The 19,900-nt window shown below is 49.2% G+C and overlaps 1 protein-coding gene across 14 annotated transcripts in view; it reads right to left on the bottom strand.

The window, feature by feature from the left end:
- LOC105486657 (WDFY family member 4) overlaps window positions 1-19,900 on the bottom strand; it is a 295,688-nt gene that overhangs the window by 24,553 nt on the left and 251,235 nt on the right. For 13 of the 14 annotated variants that reach the window (XM_011749639.3, XM_011749635.3, XM_071069964.1 and 10 more), the window contains 5 exons: window positions 16,139-16,181; window positions 14,543-14,662; window positions 11,822-11,939; window positions 11,028-11,137; window positions 770-923 (listed from right to left, as the gene is read on the bottom strand). In XM_011749639.3, the coding sequence (XP_011747941.2) occupies window positions 770-923; window positions 11,028-11,137; window positions 11,822-11,939; window positions 14,543-14,662; window positions 16,139-16,181 (545 nt within the window). Of the gene's footprint in view, window positions 1-769; window positions 924-2,894; window positions 3,019-11,027; window positions 11,138-11,821; window positions 11,940-14,542; window positions 14,663-16,138; window positions 16,182-19,900 lie in introns of those variants that run through there. The other variant, XM_071069968.1, reaches the window with a different exon arrangement.

Raw genomic sequence — 19,900 nt, 5'->3', positions numbered from 1 at the left:
GGTATGCATTGCTGATGGCTCATGCATGTTGTCTGCAGAAGATGATTCCCAGCCACGCCGGCATCCACAGCTGCCCACACCCTGCCCAGGCTGTGACCACTCATCCACTCCGCAAATTGCCCTGACTCAGCCTCCCAACTGCTTGCAGTGGAGGCTCCAAGACGTACACACAGTCCCCAAGGGACCTGCCCACCAGGGCCTCCTGGATTGTTTGTTCCACCTCTGTAGCAGCAAGAAGCCCTGCTGCATCCTAGGCTGGGGCCTGCAGTTCAGGAAGGAGCTGCCATAAGTGCCTGTCCAGCTGCCCTGGGATCCCACCCAGCAGTCTACCCCAGGAGATCCAGCATCTCTGGGTCCTGCCCTTGTAGTCCACATGAACCCATTTGTGGGACATGGAGGAAATGGGACTGGTTGGGGGCAGGAGCTTATCCAAGGTCTTGAGGCAGCAAGGCAGTGCCAGACCTGGGCTACACAGAGGAGCCCCTGGTCTCAGCCACGGCCTCACTGCCAATTGAGGCCTGGGACCATCGGAGGAAAGGTCACGGGTGGGGTGGTGGCTCAGCGCTGTCCTGGCAGCCTGGGGCCAGCGCCCTTCCTCAGCAACCACCTTTCCTTCTGGGCACTGCTGCCCAGTGGAGACCTCACCCGAAGTGCATGTGTCCTGGGGAGGGCCTAGCAAAGGTCCAGATGACGTTGGTCATCACCCAGGGGCTGTGGGAAAGAGCACCCTGCAACACCACTCACCCAGCCTCACCAGGCCTCCACTCACCAAACTCCACCCCATTGCAGTTGGTTAAGAACTCAGGCAGGTAGAAGAACTCTGGGGTCAGCTCCCTGACGTCACTCATGTTCTCTCTGGAGGCCGACTCCCACGTGCTCTTCACACTGTGGAACATTCTGTCTGCCACGTCGAAGCCTCCACCCTGGGGGAAATGGAGCCAACATGACCAGCTGCTCACTGGCACCCTCCTGCTGGCCAGGCACCATCCATTCTGCCTTGGAGGCACAGGTTCCACCATTAGCACCTCTCATTCACTCTCCCCACACACGTGTACCCGTCAGCCCAGATGTGTGTGCCGTGGTTCTCCAGCCACCGATTCCTTCATTACTCTCTGGAACCTTGCTCCAGAGCTTCAAGGCAGAATGCATGATCCGTGGTAATCAATCCATGTTTCCCTGCCATGGAAATCTCAGTTCATATCAGAAACAGGAAAACCACATCTGAGCATTTCCAAGACTGCAGAGGGCCAGCTCTGAATTAGGTGGTCCACACGAGGCAAGAGTGCAGTGACTGGGACTCGGCTCCTGGGAGGCTCATGGTCGAGTGCCACAGGCGGGAAATAAAGAACCAACCATAGGACAAAGAAGTGGGTGAATATTCTATGTGGGAGGTCAGCAGGAGTTTCCTGGAGTGTCGCCCCAGAAGTGAGTTTGGAAGCCTGCTGATGGGGAAGATGGCAGTGTTCTGAGCAGAGGACAAGGCTTGGGTTAGCAGCAGGGGTGGGAGGAGAGCAAGAAGCAGAGGAGGAAGGAGGAGGGAGGAGAACTCGCTAGGGCAGGGCCCTGGTGACATCCAACACACAGCTTATGGCATTTGGTGGGGGCGAGAGGTGGGTAGGAAGGAGACTCTGGGACCAAGGGTCTTGGCTTTGATAAGAGAGAATGGATCTGAGGGTGGAGAGATGGAGAAATTTTAGGTTCAAGGGGCAGGAGGCTGGTCCCCAAAGGACATGATATCCACAGCCTCTGCCAGGACCAGTCCTGGTCCCAAGGCCCATGGCCACAGGTGGCCTGGTACGGCCCCAGACCTGGCTGTCGAGGTTGGGCCATGTAAGAATTCAGGCATATTCTTTCCCTAGATGCCCTGATTCTCTCATCTGAATTGTCAAACTCTTCAGCTGATGGTACCCTTATTCACCACGTGGTCTTGGGGGTTGGGAGGAGGCAGAGAGGTGCCTCCCTCCAGGTCCTGGTTGGAGAAATGAAGGCGCTGGGGGCTGGAGGGACTTCAGGAGACAGTTTCTGAAATTGGGCCTTGGGTCTATGTAAGTTGTGGGATATCCTTCTGCCTAGGATTCAATAGTTCACTTGTCCCCATCAAGGCTGGGCCTTTGTATAACAAAAACTTGTCCTCCTTCTGCCATCTTCTACAAAGCACACATGTGGAACAAGGGGCAGGACCACAGCAAAGCCTACTCTATGCCCATCACTCCCTTCCCTGCTCAGAGGGCTGAGGGTCTCCATCTGTATTTACCCAAGGAAGCCTTGGGGGCAGCTGCAGGGGTGGATGGAGGTGAAACAGGGCAGGCGCCTTCTCTTGGCATGCCTGGTCCATGCTCAGATGCTCTCTCCTAATCCTCACAGTAGCTGCATGAGGAAGGAATTGGTGTTTCCATTTTGCAGACCAGAAAACGGAGGCTCCTCAAAGTGCACTGATTTTTCCCAAGGCAGTGAATGGCAGAACTGGGGCAAACCCATGGATGCAACTCCACAGGGCATGCTTTGTCCCATGCCAGTTTCCTGGGGGAATCCCTGGACCTGGGACCAACTTGATCCACTACGTGTGGGCCAAGGGGGAACTCAGCTCTTTCTGAGAGGGGGGAACCTACCACACACCCAAGGTGGCCACACCTGGACATCTTGAGGGTCATGGTCTGGCTGGTCCATTTACTGAGTCAGACTTGATCAAGTGAGATCTGTGGGTCATTCCCCACACAGGGACAGGGACACTGATTCAAGCAGTGCATGGGCAGCTTTAAACATGTGGCTTTTCCCCAAGGTCGCTTTGCTCTCGGTTGAAATTAGGGAATGACGTCCACCATCAAATTTAAATTGGAATGGAAATAAAATGGGGGTGGGGTGTCGAAATAAATCTTCACCTAATGAGTCACTCATTGAAATGTATTAGGAGCATTGTGTATTTAATCTGCAGCCCAAGCCTTACATCTGCGGGAGATTGATGCCTTCTCCTCGTCCCGTTTCCCTTTTGCAGCTTTTATGAGTGCTGATGGTAGTCTCCTGAGAAACAATATGATTTGGTAATAAAAAGATTACCTGTATTAAATAAAAATAATATATACATACGAAATATTGTTAGTGCTACAAATCTGGTTAAAGATATTACCACAAAGAAAACTGTTATTTTTTTCACAGCTGTCTAATGCATTTTAGCAAAAGTAATATCTTTAAAACTTAAGCCTGTATTATTTATAAAGGAAGCAATAACTGATTTTCCTATTTCCTATATTAATAAATGTATTTGCATACATTTGTTTCAAAATTAATGGGTTTTCTCACTTCTGCAATACAAAAGAAAACACCAAATTCCCTAGCAGAAAAAGTGGAGTTGCTTTGTTACTTGTATCATACGACTGTGGTTTGATGTAAACTCTGGTGGCTGCCAGCGAGGAGTCCCAGCTAGGATTAAATTCTCAGAAAGGAAGGAAGGATAAAAGAAAGAGAAGAGGAATAAATGGGGCAAGAAGGTAAGAGGCGGAGAGACCCAGTTAAGGTTTAAAGAGCACCTATCTAAGGCAAATCCAGACCCAAATGAAAGAAACCAACACAATTACATCTAGAACTTGGAAGGGAACAAAGTGATCAGAGAGGATTCATGAACCAAGAGCTGCTCTGGAATCTGTTCTGCAACAAATCTGACCTGTATCCAAACGAACTGTAAAAAATAATAGCAAGGTTATTATTGTCAACAAAGGAACAATTTCTTATTGGCGGAAGGTTTTCCCATGTGACATTTAGGCCAAAAGACAGTGGAGCCAGCCAAGCCTAGAGGATTCTGAGGCAAAAGGTTACAGTTGTTGGATTTTGGGCTCAGTTAAGACATCACTCACATGTAAAGATGCAGGAACATTTTGAATATTGAAGAGTCCAGAAACAATATAATCCTAGGTACCTCTTCCCAATTAAAATCCTTTAGGAGGTGCTAAATATTGCTAAGAGATGAAGCAAAACTGAGGGCAAAATAATAGGAAAAGAAGTGGCTAGCAAGGACTATTCCTGGACATTGATCCAAGTTAAAATCAGGGGATAGTCTATAATTATGGTATGATGGTTAAAGCTGAAAAACCTGAAAAGAAATGTTCTATATTAAATGAAGTACTCCTTTCATTAGAGGACACAAAGTCTATGTACACCAGTGTCCCTGGATGAGCATTTCAATCACTATTAGACATCCTTAAACTCCTCTCCAATGTGGTTTCAATTCTTGACCCAAATTCACAGGAAATTCAGTAACTGCACATGCTGAGGGACACCGAGATGCAAAGATGTTTCTGTAATATATGCTAGAAAGTCTATTCTTCCTTCCTGATGACACTGATCCAAATCAACCTGCTGCCACATCTGGATATGGAATTGGTTTTATCAACTAGAAAGAATATCTCACTGCAGATATTCTTTCTAGTAATTTAAAAGTACCCATGCAAACGACTCACTTACAGGACCCCACTGATATATCAGTTGATCTAACCTGCTGTCTTTAGCCCATCAAAGAGGCAGTGTGCAATGGTGGAAAGCACATTGGTTTCAGAAGCAGGCTGGCTTGGGCAGGAATTTCAGTGCCCACTTACTTGCAGGATGAACTCGAGTGAGTTTCTTAATCTCTTCAACTGCCCATGCCCTTGTCTGTGAACCTTGGATGATAGCTCTTGGTGTGAAAGCAATTGTGTGTGTGTGTGCATGTGTGTGTGTGTGTGTGTGAGAGAGAGAGAGAGAGAGAGGGAGACATATCTCATGCAGTGCAGCAGGCACATAGAAAGAGGTGTCAAATGAACCCAGTCCCTATGTCCTTTTCTCTGCACAGACTAGGATTAGAACTAGGGAGCAATCCTCGGCTTGGGCCCTGATCTCAGTGTGCCTGGGGAAGGCAACCAGGAGCTCTAAAGGAGAAGGGGATGGAAGTCATGGAAGGTAGGAGGTAGGGTACAGGGGGAAGTGAGGCGAGGCGGGATCCTCCAGTGCTGGGGACAGGGGTAGGAGGGTGGGGAATCTGAAGGACTGTGGGATGATAACAGGAAGGAGAGCCTGCACTGTCAGGGCAGCTTTTGGCAGCAACAGCACTTCAGAAGTAACGGGGCAAATGTGCGAGGGGAAAGGAAAGCTGGACCCAGCGTTCTCTGAGCCTCTGCAGGAAAAAGCCAGGCCCTGACTCGCTACTGAATAAACTAACGGTGTAGGACTCTTGTGGCATTGGGAAGCCCACGCACTGGTCCGGCTGCCTCCTTGGTCTTGCTCTCTCGGAGGACGGGATGACCCCAGAGTGGCCATTAGCTTTCCTTTCTGTAGGTCGTGACTCTTTTCTAAATGAGTGAACCCACCAAGGCTTGCTGAAACCATGCTGCCTGCATTAGGAGGAGGAGGGTGGGCATGTAGGGGACACTCAGGTCAGCCAAAATGGCTCATACCATATCTCCTTTAGTCCTCACCACCCACCCAGCTAGGGGCTATTTTAAAGGATGAAGAAACCAAGGCTCCATTGTCCAATAATGCCAGTTAGAAAGTTGTAGAGCCAGGAGTTTATCCCAGGATTGTCTGTCCCTATTGCGTGTGCTTTTCCAACACTCCTCCTCAAGTCTGTATGATAAAAACCACACAGCGTTGGAGATCTTGAATGATTCTCCTCAAGTCACAGTTTGGGCCCTTACAGACCCCACATCCTCACGCTGTAATCAGAGGGAGGCTGGTGGTTTCTGTCTAGCCCCGCAGCCCTGGCTGCATGGGGCGGGCTGGCCCTGTGTGAGGTTTAGGGTACCAGGAGGTGGGCTGCTTGCCTCAGAGGCAGGGGTTGAGCTGCAGGCAGCAAGTGAAGAGGCAGGCATGGTCCACCTCGGTGTGAGCACAGACACAGACTCCTCGCCTTCCCTGGCACACACTCCACCAGGACTCCTGGCAATGATCCCTCCAGGAGCTTCTAAGTCAACAGCCAGGACGGGCCAAGTGCTGCCCCACGGTTCTCCGTTCTCTCTGCAGTTAGCATCTGTCTTGTACAAAAACCAGCCATCTTGCCTCAGGTGGTTCAGAAAACCCTTCCCCACTGCTGGTAACAGCTGACTTCACATGGGCTGTGACTTAATTAACACAGCACTTTATTTCTGTTTCTTATTAAATGCAGCAGCAGCCACCGCTGCTGTGTCTTTGGTGGGCGCCGGCTGCCTTGCTGGGCCCCACCTCAGCTGGGTCTGATCTCAGGCCTGAGAGCAACTGGTGCTTTTACTGGGGCAGAAACAGGTGCTTGGGCTGGGACCCCAGCAGGGGCCTGACCTCCTTGTGACTCAGCTTTCTGGAGGCTCACAGATACTTGCTCTAAGCAGGCAAGACTCCTAAGAACTATAACATTTTCCAGCCCAGGCAACATAATAAGACCCCATCTTTACAAAATGTGTTTTTTTGTTTTGTTTTGTTTTTGGTTTATTTGTTTATCCAAGAATGGTGGTGCACATCTATAGTCCTAGCTACTCAGGAGGCTGAAGCAGGAAAATTGCTCGAGCCCTGGAGTTCCAGGCTGCTATGAACTATGATCATGCCACTGTACTCTAGCCTGGGTGACAGAGCAAGATCCTGTCTCAAAAAACGAATGAACGAAAGAACTACAGCATCCTGGGGCTGCTGCTGAGGGAGACAAGCCCTCTGCCCTGGCAGACAGACGAGTTCACACCTCCAAGAAAGTGGGGAAAAGAGAGCGCAAAGCTGACCCACGCCTGGTCACAGTGCCTGCATGTGCCACCTGCTCAGATCACACAGTACATACATATACCATATTTTCTGGATTGTAAAAATCTTATGGTAATAACAGGCTTGGAACAGAAAAACAAATGAACACATCAAGGACATAAGTATGCATCAATTCTAAGACCAGCTCAAACTTAAGAACACTTAAACCTGAAGGGAATAAAACACTCCTATACCCAGGGTTCCGAATATACCGCACAGCAACAGGGGGTCTCCGTGCTGTCCACAGTCTCTGCACAGTGCCGGGTAAATGGGCCACAGTGCCCAGAGAACTCCATGCCTGCCTCTCTGCAACCCAGCAGACCACACTGGGTGTGCCACACAGGCATACAGTATGTGACAGCAAAGGTGCTCCACGGCGGAGCTGTTGTGCTACCTGTCATTCTGCACTGGGAGCACCAAGGGCCACGCTGCACACACATGCAGCCAGTACACTGCATGTGTGCTGCAGCACCAGGTGACTGCCTACATGTCACACCGCATGCATGTGTGCCTGTGCTTGATGCTGCACGAGGGACTCCCCACTGTTCTACTGAAAATGTGGCCTTGAAAATGGCACATGTCCCTTTCCTCTGAGCACTGTGTCCCCTCTGGACAACCTCTGTAGATCCCACCTTGCTTTATTTACCATGAGTGTTTTAGGTTTGGTATCCCCAGGGCTAGAACCCATCTCATCTCCCTTGTCATTTCCTGAGGGACGTGACGTCCCAGAGACTCAGTATCCTGAGATGAATCACAGCAGCCTCTCACAAGCTTGTGAGGGTCCAATGAGGCACAGCAGTGTTCACAGCAGCCCCCTTCATTGTCATCAGAAGGAGGAAGCACCCCAGCCATGAACAAATGATAAACAACATGTGGTCTACAAATACAGAGGTGCAGGATTCAGCCGTAGGAAACTGACACATGCTGCAACAATGGATGAACCTCGAGGACATTATGCTAAGTGCAAGAAGCCAGTCACCAAAGGACAAACATTGCATAATTCCACTTATAATAAGCTTAGTGTAGTCATTCATAGAGACAGAAAGTAGAACAGTGGTTGCTGGGTGCTGTGGGGAGGGGCGATTGGAGAGTTATTGTTTCACAGTTTCAGAGGTTGAGTTTGGGAAGTTGAAAAAGTTCTGGAGACAGATGGCAGCGATGGCTGCACAATCATGTATATGCACTTAATGACACTGAGCTGTGCACTTCAAAATGGTTAAAAGGGTAAATTTCTTATTATGTATATTTTTCCACAATGAATAAGTATAAAATATTTTAAATAACAGTTGTAAGGTACTTAGCATCATCCAGGTGCATAGTAGGTGCTTAATAAGCAATCAGAAGTTAAAATATTTTAAATAACAGTTGTAAGGTACTTAGCACCATCCAGGTGCATAGTAGGTGCTTAATAAGCAATCAGAAGTTGGAGCTGTTACGGAAAGGCCTTCAGAGGCGATCCTCCCATCTGCCTCCTTGATCTCACCAACAAGGAGACTGAACCCTAAGAAAGAAAGCGATCTAAACAAAGTCAAACACAGCAGCCCTGGGGATGCTGGAACGTGATTCCCCAAGCTCACCACATATGTTTCCACTCTGGCTTATCTGCGGTAATAGGCGGGTGGTAGCATTTGCTCAAAGCAGAATGGAGACATGCGCTTTCCCACGCTGACTCCTACACGTCCACTGGCTCTGGCTTCCATGCCTGGGTTCCACAGCCTCCCCATATTTCTGGCTCTTCCCCACTCCTTCGTCCACCCCAGGTTGGGAGTAGTGCCTTGGGCTGCTGAGACTACGGGAAGCTCCTTTCCAGCCACCACAGGGGTGAAGCAAAGGTCTCTGGAGAAGATACAGGGCCCCCTCAGCAGGTGGGGTAGGATGGAGGGAAGAGCCTGACTTCAGGAAGATGCCGGAATATTCTTAAGGAGGTCTGCCAAGGCCCCACCACTCTCAAAGGGGAGCCTGGTGTGTCCCCTCCCAGAGGAAGCCTATGTAACCTTTATACTCATTCCCTTGAGAGCTAAAATTCTTTTTTCCTAAGGAAAAAGTGGAAGGTGGCTGGTTCTTTTGCTGGTTCAAAGGCTCAGGCCAGGTGTGACCCACTAGAGGAGTCATTTAAAAGTAGGAAAGTGAGACCCAATTCAGAAGCACGTGGAGACAGCCCGAGTGATTCCAACTTGGATGGGTCAAACTACCCAAGACAGATCTGAGCCCCAAAACTCAGTTAGATCAGGGACTTCAACATGGGAGTCAAAAGGGCTAGGTCACCAATGGGCCAAACTGGCTAAAATAAGCCTTAACCAGTGATTAGCTTCAAAGTGGCCATAGCCCAGATATCCCGTTGGTTCACAACACACCTGTTAGGTCTGGTTCATGCTAAGTTGGAATACTTTGCTGCAGTCCAGACTGCCTTAAATTATCTTAAACCAGAGGAGACCAGCCTGGACAAGTTCAGACCTGCTCAGATTAGATCTAGCTGATTGCAGAGGGAAGAAGGGAACTAACAGTGATTGATCACCTATGCAGCGTCAAGCCCCGAGCTGGGGGTTCTCTCCACATTTTCTCATTTAATCTTCTCGACAGCCTACAGCCCAGTGAGATGTGCATAATTAACCCTCATTTCCAGAGGTAAAATAACTTGCAGAAGATTTTGTATCTATTAAGTGGCAGAGCTGTGATGTAAATCTCACAGCCGAGGCTGTTTCTATTTCACTCTGTTTCCTCCCGATGTGAAAAGATCCTTAGCAACAGGTAGAGCTGGGGTTTTGGGCTGTAATGCAGCCTCCTGAAGGGGCAAGAGGGAACTCCGAAAGCATCCTGAACATTTAAACACTTAAATTCCCAGGATAGAAACCAGTGGCAGAATCCATCACTATCATCGTCAACGGTGATCATCATTTATTGTGGATTAATGAGCAACATCTGGATGGGATTCCCGGCATGGGGCGCAGCTCTGGGACCATTTGTTCTCCAAACCAAACTTACTTAAAATGCTTGTTGCCTGAGAAAGGCTCAGGGGAAGCACACTTATTATTTTTGAGTGAATTTCCAGGGAGAGGGGGGTTATACAACGTCTAGACGAGTTATGCCGTCAAGGAGGCAGAAGGCTGTGCCAAGAAACAGAAGACAGGAGGACATTTGCTCCTTATTTGGAGAAAGTGCCTTGACCTCGCCTACCCATTCCTGCCCCAGGGCTCAGAGTTGGCTTTAGTGCTAATGCAGGGTGGCCTTTGGTCTCTCAGGGTCAAGGTCCTCCGAGTGACCATAAAGAGTGACCTCACTGGTAAGGTCAGACCCAAACGCACAGTTCTTAGGATATCCAGGCTTTTCTGAGATGAGGCTTAGGTGTCAGAGCAAGTCTGTGTGTTCAGTGGCCTGTTGCCCACCCCAGCTCATGCCTTTCTCTCCATTGGACAATTGCAGGGTCTGGATTGGGGCAGCCCATACACCCTGTGCTATATTTTCTTTAGAGTCAGCCAAGCCAGCTGGCCTATCTGAGAATTTTCTCCCATTCAAAAGCTGTGCCCTGGGATAAAGGGGTTCCTTGGAAGCAGGATCCCAGTGACAGGGTTGTGAGGGGAAGAGGAGAAAGGAGCTTCTCAGCACCCTCACAGCACTGCCCATGAAAGACTGTGTCCCAGAAATCCCCCATGACTTGGACACCAACCCAGCAACACTTGGACACCAGACTGGTCATGTACAATACAGAAGGCCCAGCTAAATTTAAATTTTATATAAACAACCAATAATTTATAGTTTACCTGGAATTCAAGTTTAACTAGGAATCATGTATTTTTATTTTAAACCTGGCGACCCTAAGCTGGTAAAATGGTCTGTTAGTGTATGGGTGGGTAAGTTGGTTTTGTCCTTCGAAGCCTTTCAGTTTGTCATTGGTACAGATTTATGCATTCCGATGTCTTGAGTCATATTCTTTTCATTGTTCCTTCTCGTATTTATTTTTCTAATCCTTGACCGCCTGCCTTTCTAGTCTCCAAGCTTCCTGCTTTTTCTTTTTCCACTAAATCTTATTTATGTTGAATCATTTTTTTCATGTCTCATTTCTTATTTTTTAGAATCATTTTGCAAGACTTTGTTGGGCAGATGTGCAGGTGTAACTGAGGAAGAACAGTCTGCCTTGGCTGGGGAACCAGAATCTTGGAGCCAATGTCAACTGGGAATCACTGGCTAATGATTGAGTTTTTAGCAGAGGCATCCCATCTTTGTTCAAGCCCAAGTCTTGGTGCATGTGTGTGTGTGTGTGTGTGTGTGTGTGTGTGTGTTTACAGAAAGTGGCAGCAGCTCACCTGCAGAGCACAGAAGGCCTGGGTGAAGGGTGGCATCCGGACCAGGTAGGAGGCCACGATGATGGCTGAGGAGTAGTGGGTGTAGTAGTGGCACTGGACGGTCATGTCTCCTGCAACAAAAACATATGCTTGAGGGCGGCTTCCCTACCTGTGCCCACGCGTGGCAGATAGGCGTGCTACACTGTGTTCATGAACAGTGTTAAAAATATACATTCATTGACGTTTAGGAAGTGAACAGACCTAAAGAAAAACATTCAGGCAATAAGGTCACAGGTGGCACGTGAATGTGGCAAAATGTCTAAAGATGACATGTAGACGGACAAACTTTGGGAACTAGAGTCACACGAATGCAGGCTCTGCCGTTTAGAGGCTGTGATCTTGAGCAAGTTGCTTAAACTCTCTAAGTTTCATTTTCCTTCTCTGTGAAATGGACTACTGTAATATATGAACACAGGTTGACCTGCCCCTGGCAGAGAGAAAGTGCTGAATAAATGTTAGTTTCTTTTGCCATTGCCTGTCCCCAGGCATGGAGTCATTACCTCTTAGCATTATATTTCTCCAGCCAGGTTGCATGTTAGAATCCCCTGGGCTGTGCCACACCAAATTTCTAGAGGTGAGGCCTGGACATCAGTATTTTCTAGAAGCTCCCCAGGCACTTCCTACCACCAGGTTAGAGTCCTCTGTTCAAATGCAATCACTTGTAGGCTAGGTGACCACCTTAATTGTTGTCAACTATCATTTCAGGGCATCCAGAAGAATAACACTGCACAAAAAATCAAGCTGGATCTACTCACCTTCAGTTTTCTCAACTTCTTTAAACCTCTGGATAAATTTCAGCTTCCTTTCCTTGGTCTGAGCCCCCATGGGCTTTGAAAAATCCCGGAAAGTCTTCGGATTCGCCAAGTTCAATGTCTAGAAGGCAGATGTGCAGCTGGAGTTAACTCCCCGGACCCGCTTGTGCCCTAGGAATCATGCTCTTGAGTTTTATGGTTCTCTTTATTGGTTTACTGTCATTTGGTCTGACCTGCCTCTGCTGGTTAGTTGGCAGGCTGGGGTTTTATGGCCCCAGAGCCAGTGATCCACAAAGACTTAAAAAGGGAGAGATGAAAAATAAGAGGAGGGGAAGATTGAGTTCACACTCAACCTGTTCCAAGTTGACCCAAATCAGAACATGGCCTCCAGTTACTGAAAAGATACTTTTAAAAGAATTTGTGTTATCGATGAGGCACTTGGCTCCTAAACTGCATTATGTACTCCAATAGTTCAGGGTCCTTGCTTAGAATCAAACTGATTTTACAGGAAATTAGAAGTCATCTGTTCAGGGAGGAAATGAGAGGGACTTGCTCATTTTTCCTGGAGGTCTACTCCTTTCTTGGCAGTGAAAGCATGCTGTGAGCTCCCCTTCCCTCTCTTGGAATACACCACAGAGAAAACAGTACCAGTTTCAGGGCCACGCGCTCTGGGAAACTTTTTCTTTTGATGTTCTGCATGTTAGGAGAGGAGCCAAGAATTGCTGGGATTTGCATTTCTTTATAGGGGGAGGTACCTGTGTATCTCTCTTTTCTTTTTTCTGAGACAGGGTTTCACTGTTGCTCAGGCTGATGTGGAGTGGAGTGGTCATGGCTCACTGCAGCCTCGACTTCCTGAGCTCAAGTGATCCTCCCACCTCAGCCTCCCAAGTATCTGGGACTACAGGTGCGTGCCATCATGCTTCACTAATTTTTGTATTTTTGATAGAGATGGGGTCTCACTATGTTGGCCAGGCTGGTCTTGAACTCCTGGACTCAAGCAATCCTCCTGCTTTGGCCTCCCAAAGTGCCAGGATTACAGGCATAAGCCACTGTGCCTGGCTCATAACCCTTTCTTTCCACTAGCAGTGAATCCTCAATGTTCCACTGGGGGCCAAGGGTGTCACTATCTCAAATGCCTGCAAAAGCCAGGGGGAAGCAGGGCCAAGAGTGAAACGGCCCCTCTTAAGATCCCAGTGAGTGCTGGAGGGGACACACGGAGACCCACACTCAGCTTTCACAATCTTGCCAGTTCAGAAAAATTCCTAGTTGCCAGATCTCATGGTTTTCCAAAAGATATTGGAAATCAGATTTTTTTAAAGGAGAAATCTCTTCATTTTTAAGTTGATAAATAATAAAGATTTTAAATACCTAGTATGACCTAAACAAAAAAGACTTGCAAACTACCACTTTGCAACATGTGAGTAGGTTTTGTGTTTGAAATGCCTCAGCCTCCGATGGACCATTAGTGCAATAAGCAGCAGCCAGTGCTAGTGAGAAATGTTTTGCTGCATTAAATGTCTTAAGAGGGGACGAGAGGTCACCAAGGACTGAGTCTCCCTCTCCCAAATCCTGAGGGTCTGCCATCCAAGCAGCCCTAGGCAGGACTGGCCAGGCTCATCTGAACAAGTGGCTCAGCCACCTTATGTGCTTTACATACAGTCCAGCACCTCTCCAGATGGCCAGAGCCCAGGTGGCCAGGACACTGCTCCATAGCTTGGTTATCCCCATAGGAACACAGACATCACATCACCCTGGTCCAGCTGTGGAGTTTTTCTCCCCATCCTTTCCCTGCCTGATGGGGCACAGGGGTGGAGGCTAAAAGAGATGAAGGATCTGTTCTTGTCATCTCACCATCAGCCTCCCCTGTCACTACACATCTCAGTCCAGATACCAGATGAGGCCCAGACACCATCGTCTCTGTTGCTGAACTCAAGTTCCAGGAAGAGTAGCTTATCCTTTCTGTGTGTCTGTATCCCTGTGTCTCTCTCTCCTTTCCTCCCCAGACCCCTCTCCTGCACACGTTGATTTTAGGAACAAATTCCATGGCCCACCTCGCTTGTGACTGCCTCTCCCCACAAGGGCTGACCCATGGCACCATCTTGGTAGATGGCATCAGGTGCCTTCACTGCAGAGAGTAAGCCAGGAGGCCCCCTGGGGCTCGTGTTAGCAACTATGCTAGTTGTGTTGATCATTCCACAGGGGGAACCAGGACAGGAACCCAGGCAGCCAAATACCAAAGGCCACGATGAGTTTAAGAGATCTAAGGCCGGGTGCAGTGGCTCATGCCTGTAATCCCAGCACTTTGGAGGCTGAGGTAGTAGAATCATTTGAGGTCAGGAGTTCGAGACCAGCCTGGACAACATGGTGAAACTCCATCTCTACTAAAAATACAAAAAAAAAAAAAAAAAATTAGCCAGTTATGGTGGTGCACACCTGTAATCCCAGCTACTTGGGAGGCTGAGGCAGGAGAATCGTTTGAACCCAGGAGGAAGAAGTTGCAGTGAGCAGAGATTGCGCCACTGCACTCCAGCCTGGGTGATGGAGTGAGACTCCATCTCAAAAAAAAAAAAAAAAAGAGATCTGAACTTCAGCAGCCGTTAGGCCCAGGTACCCAGGTTCATATGACAGAAGCTCCTAGCAAAGGGTCTGCATACTGACTTAGGGTCTCTGTTATCAAGGTCTGAATGCCTGAGGGCAGCTGTGGGTTCCACATGAGGACCTTACCTCTGAGGTGTAGTCTGCGAGGACCCAAGGGAACACTGGGTACTGCATGTAGTCATTGCAGGTTCTCCCAGCCGCGGTGTTGAGGTACATGAGATACTCAAAATTGCTGATGTCCCTTTTCTACCAGAAGAGACGGAAAGGGGATAAACCAAACACATTTGATGCTCCCGCAAGGCCAGGGGTCCCACCCTCAGGCCTCATCAGCAGGCCCTGGCTCTGTGAGTGAGGACAGGCAGCCAGCCCCTCGGTCACTTTGTGCACATCTCATGCATGAACCAGCACCAACTCAGGGACCCACACACAAATTTCAGTATGAACAGAGGCAAGTATATTCGGGAAGCAAAGTCAGCAAGGAAAAAAAACCCAATGCAGTTCAGCATCCAACGCCAAGGATAAGACATGCTTTGGTGTTAACGGTTGGATGCAGTACTCAGAAGTTGACTAAAATCATAGCACAAATGCTGGGGGTGAACTGACTGCTGACCTACTGATGGTTAGAAAATAAGCAGAGGGGTCATGGCAGTCCCAGAGACAGAGGCCCTCACTCCTGGGCTTGATGGTCTGGCTTCCTCTGGGACTTTGGGAACTGCCTATTCCCTGTCCCTGCCTGTTGGGGTGATGCTCACTCTTAAGGGCCCTCTGCCTCCAGATGAACAGTCGCAAATGGAGACAGGGTCCGTATTGGGAATAAAATCCACCAAGGCCGCTGAATGAGTGAGCAATCCAACATAGTCATCATCTCTGACGTGGGGCCTGTATGCTCAGGGGCTCTCCCTTCCTCAGTCTGCCCCTTGGGAGAGGATTTTGGACCTGAGTGACTAAGACCTACTTTCTCATTGTCCCCCAATCTCTACAACTGCCTCTCTTAGGATCTCTTCCTTTCTTTGAGATCCCTGGGCTGAATGTCAACTTGTCCAGGCTGGGAGCCACATGTGTCTTCCAGGAACAAGAATTGACACCCATGCCCCGGCCCCTATGTGGCTGTATGCATGTGTATCTTCACAAATGGGGTGTGTGTACCCACTGGGAGGCATCCACAGTGTACAGGTATGTGCGCGCGCACACACATGCACGTGCATTCCCCAGCTCTGACTCCAATGTGCAAGATTTGTCCTCCATCACCGAGATTTGGTCAGGGAAATATCTGAGACATTTTGGTAAATTAGAAAAATAAGATCCCGGCCAGGCACGGTGGCTCACGCCTGTAATCCCAGCACTTTGGGTGGCTGAGGCAGGTGGATCACCTGAGGTCAGGAGTTCAAGACCAGCCTGGCCAACATGGTAAAACCCTGTCTCTAATTAAAATACAAAAATGTACTGGGCCTGGTGGCAGGTGCCTGTAATCCCAGCTACTTGGGAGGCTGAGGCAGGAGAATCACCTGAACCAAGGAGACAGAGGTTGTCGTGAGCTGAGATCACGCCACTGCCCTCCAGCTTGGGCAACAAGAGTGAAACTCCATCTCAAAAAAAAAAAAAAAATAATAAATAATAAGATCCCTTCTTGGTTGATCCACACACTTCCTCTCCATCGCTGGGGCCTGGGCCATTCTCTGGTTTGCATTCCCAGAGGGCTTCCCTCTGGAGGAGCCACTGTACCTGCCACTTCTGCAGCATGGTCCTGTCAGAGCCGGGGTATCTCCTGTGGGACAGAAAACCATGGTGGTGACCAAATATACCAAGGTTAGAACACAAACAGGGGAGAGGTGGGGCTTGCCTGGGCTTCGTGGGGCCAGGGTGTTGAGGAAAGCTGCAGACTTTCCACATCCCACAGCGGCTCTCAGCGGGCAGTACAGGGAGACTGTCGTTCAGCTCTTCCTGGCCCACCCCGGCCTGCTGAAGGTTAGGTTCTTGCAGTCAGTGTCCCTCTGCTGTGATACCAGAACAAGCTGCTGCCTCAAGAATTCCAGGGGACATGCAGCCTCAGGCTTGGGGGCCTCCTCCACAACCCACACGGAATTCCCCTGCCACATCTTGGCCTTCTTTGTCCCTGCCCTGACCCCCTCTTTTGCTTGTGGATAAAATGTAAACAACACGGAAGGCCATGAGATATGACCTAAGAGTCTCCCAAGAAGTGTCCACAGTCACCAGTTTCTAGTGTATGTTCCAGAAAATGTTTTACCCATATGCCTGCCTATATGCCTACATAGCTTTTTTTTGTTTGTTTCTAAAAAGCTTCAGTCATACATGGGATCACATCATACACCCGGTTCTCCACCCAGCCTCCCTTGTGCTGCAGCAGCCCTGGAGATCGGCTCACACTGCCCTTTCGCATTCATCTCTGTAGTCGCAGGGCGGTTTTGCACAGCTGGATCCTAACTGATTCACCGTCCCCGTGACAGGCTTTGTTCTCACAACTGACATTTCCAGGAGCACCTTTTGGCACATGTCTCTGGGTACTTTTGTGAGTGTATCCACGAGAGGTTTCTAGCTGTGGTGCCACTAGGTTAAAAAGTGTGAGTATTTACCATTTTGCTACCTATGGCCAAATGGTTCCTTTAAAAGACCATACTAATGTACATGGCTAAAATTAAGACTTACATATCAAACCAGTGAAGGCCCATTGTGGACTGCCCTGGTAGGAAAAAGGGTAACAAAAGGCAATATTGGGGAGGGTGTGGGAGGAGCCCTCCTCCTCCACCCGAAACGTCTCTTCTGTTTGGCAGGGATTATAGAGCCCGGCTCCTCAGCCTCCAAGGTGCCCCTCTGCTCCTTTTCCAGCCGTTTCTTCCCCAACTCCATGAGACTCTCCTCTACCCGAAGACTAGGTCTTTGCTCAAGATGCTCCACCACACCAAGCCAAATCATATCCCTTGGCTCCATCCATCTCCTCTGCCACAGTTCTATTCAGGTGCCCGCAGACATCTGAATGCCCACAGACCCAGTCCCCACATACGCTCTGCTCCACTTGCATGGTCTGTGTCAGGACCCTGCCGGGCTCAGTCTGGACAAGGCCTGGCTGCCCATGTGTCCCAGAGGGACAGTGCCGCTTCACCTTCCCATCGCAGCCCCACTGTCACATCTTCTGTCCCGGGCTCTCCATCCCTCTGCATTCAATTCTTTATTTGGCAGATTTTCCATAAGCAGAAAGTAACCCCCAGGCTGGGATTTACCTCTTCATCCCTAATAGAGGAGTCATCTATTTGGGCCATGTATCCAGGCAAGCAACACCCAACAATAAGCAGAGGCAAAACGTGCTCCAATGTACTGCTTTAGCTTGCAAAGCATCAAGTGAAGATTTGGTTCTCCTGTTGTGTCTGTGACTCTGCCACCCACCCAGTTCTGGAGGGGTAGGCTGCTCTTAAGGCTATAGGCAAGGGCAGAGCCCAAGCTGGAGACAGTGAGGGTCATCGCCTTGAAAAGGACCTGTGCTGAGCCCTCCAGAGCCATGAGCATGTGGAGTTGGCATGCCACAGCCTGCTGATCTAGCTACTCTGTTTTATAAGTTGACAGGGGAGTGAGGACAGAGGAGTGAAAGCAGGGGAGCTAAATGTGCCTGTTAGGATCCAGGAAATGAGATTCAGTTTCTGCTCTCCTCCCTTTCAGACAGGGTTCTAGAATTTTGCCTGTGGTCATTTGTGATGTTACTATCAGGTGGAATGGTATACAGAAGAAAAAGGCATTTCACCATCCCACTCCTCATTTCATTGGCTATCAGCTCCAAGGAAGTTCCATTATTTCTGGTACCGTCAGAGAAAGACGCCATTACCAGCAGTTCCAGGACACCTAACCAAAGGTGAGTTCTATTTTTTTAAAATATTGTTTTAAAATCATATTAATCTGAAGGCGATTACAGAACTCTCAAAACGATCTATGTGAATTTTATTGGTAACTGGCGATTAGTTGAAAGTATTGCTTTAAGAGTTAATAAACTGCATCGTCCATCATCCATCATTATCATGTAAGTTTTAGATTAAACAAGATGTTGCAAATGGCTCTTGGCTTTCTAATGTGCTCTTGAGATCTGTGGGAGGCAGCCTGAGAAAGAGCTCTGGCTGTGAAGTCAGGGATACCTGGATCTAAATTCTACCTCCACCACTTAAATGGGGGGCCCCGAGCAAGACAGCAAGCCTCTCTGATCTGCCATATCATCCTTGCAACACACTGGCCACACTGGTCACACAGGGGCATGGGAGAGCCAGTGAGACCATGGGTCTGGAGAAGGCTAGCATTGGTGTGGGCACGGAGCTGCTCAACAAGCATGGTCCTGGCTATGCTGACATTGTTCCGGAGCAGGGGAGATTCTTTTCTACTCTGGGAGGAAGGAGAGTGTGGTGGCAGAGTGGGGCCTGCTTCTGGTCAAGACCTGCTTGGTTCTGCCAGTCCCGCTCTGGGTGACCTTAGGCTTGTGCGACCTGGGAACCTGTGCACCTGCTCGTTCAGCCCAGCAAACACAATCCTCGGGGTTTGCTGGGGGCCTGCACTGAGCTTCAGGACAAGACTGGGGCCTGTGGGCAACTTGGGGTGGAGCAGAGAAGAACCGAAGAACTCGAACGAAGCCAGTGAGGATTGTGGCTGTTACCCGGCCTGGCCTTATTGGGTTTAGCACGGGCGGACATACAGAGGACATCACATCAACCCCTTTATTCCCTTCCCGCCCAGGACAGGTGTCCACCTCTACTGGATAACTTCAAAGATGGAAAGATTATCTCTGAATCAGGACATCCTGGGTAGTTCAAGTTCTTCCTTATTTCCAGGGGTCATTTACACCCATCCTGCTTCATTTTTAACCAAATCTCTGTCCTTTACCCCCTAGAGGAGTTTCAGAAGCTTGAGCACTAATGCCAGGTGGCCGAGGGCCTTCCCTACCCCATGCTGCACAGCATCAGTACCTTGAGTTGCCTCATAGTCCTGCTTTGACTCTTCTCCCTTGGGCCAGCTCCACCCTACCCTGAAACCAGGTCCCCAGAGCAGGTGGCAGAGAGGAGAGAGCCAGACGCACGTTCCAAGAGCTCATCCTCCATCGGGGGCTGGCAGAACAGCCTGCGGCTGGGCCTCCGGATATGGTGGGTTAGCCCCCAGACCAAAGGCTCTCAGCCGAGGGACTCATCTGGCTAAAGGCTGCACCCTCTCAGCCCTGGAAGGAGACTGGGGTCTTTGCCCATCCTCTTCTTCACCTGGCACTGGGAGGCTAGGTGTAGCCCTAACATGGCAGACATCTACGGAGGGCCTGTAGGTTAACCTGGGCCCCCGAGCTAATGCAGACACATCTCAAAATCCTGCTGCCTCTCCAAATTATCCCATGTGTTGCCTATTTGCAAAAACAGTTTTGAGGACATGGTAAAATGGGTTAGTGAGTGACTGAGGGATTTGATTCTTGAGTTAAGAAGCACTAGGCATACACAAGCCACAATGAGAAGA

This window comes from Macaca nemestrina, chromosome 9, assembly GCF_043159975.1.
Source record: "Macaca nemestrina isolate mMacNem1 chromosome 9, mMacNem.hap1, whole genome shotgun sequence".
In the NCBI taxonomy this organism is placed as follows: Eukaryota; Metazoa; Chordata; class Mammalia; order Primates; family Cercopithecidae; genus Macaca; species Macaca nemestrina.
Note: the sequence above shows the minus strand (reverse complement) of the source record. Positions and strands in the feature narration are given on the sequence as shown.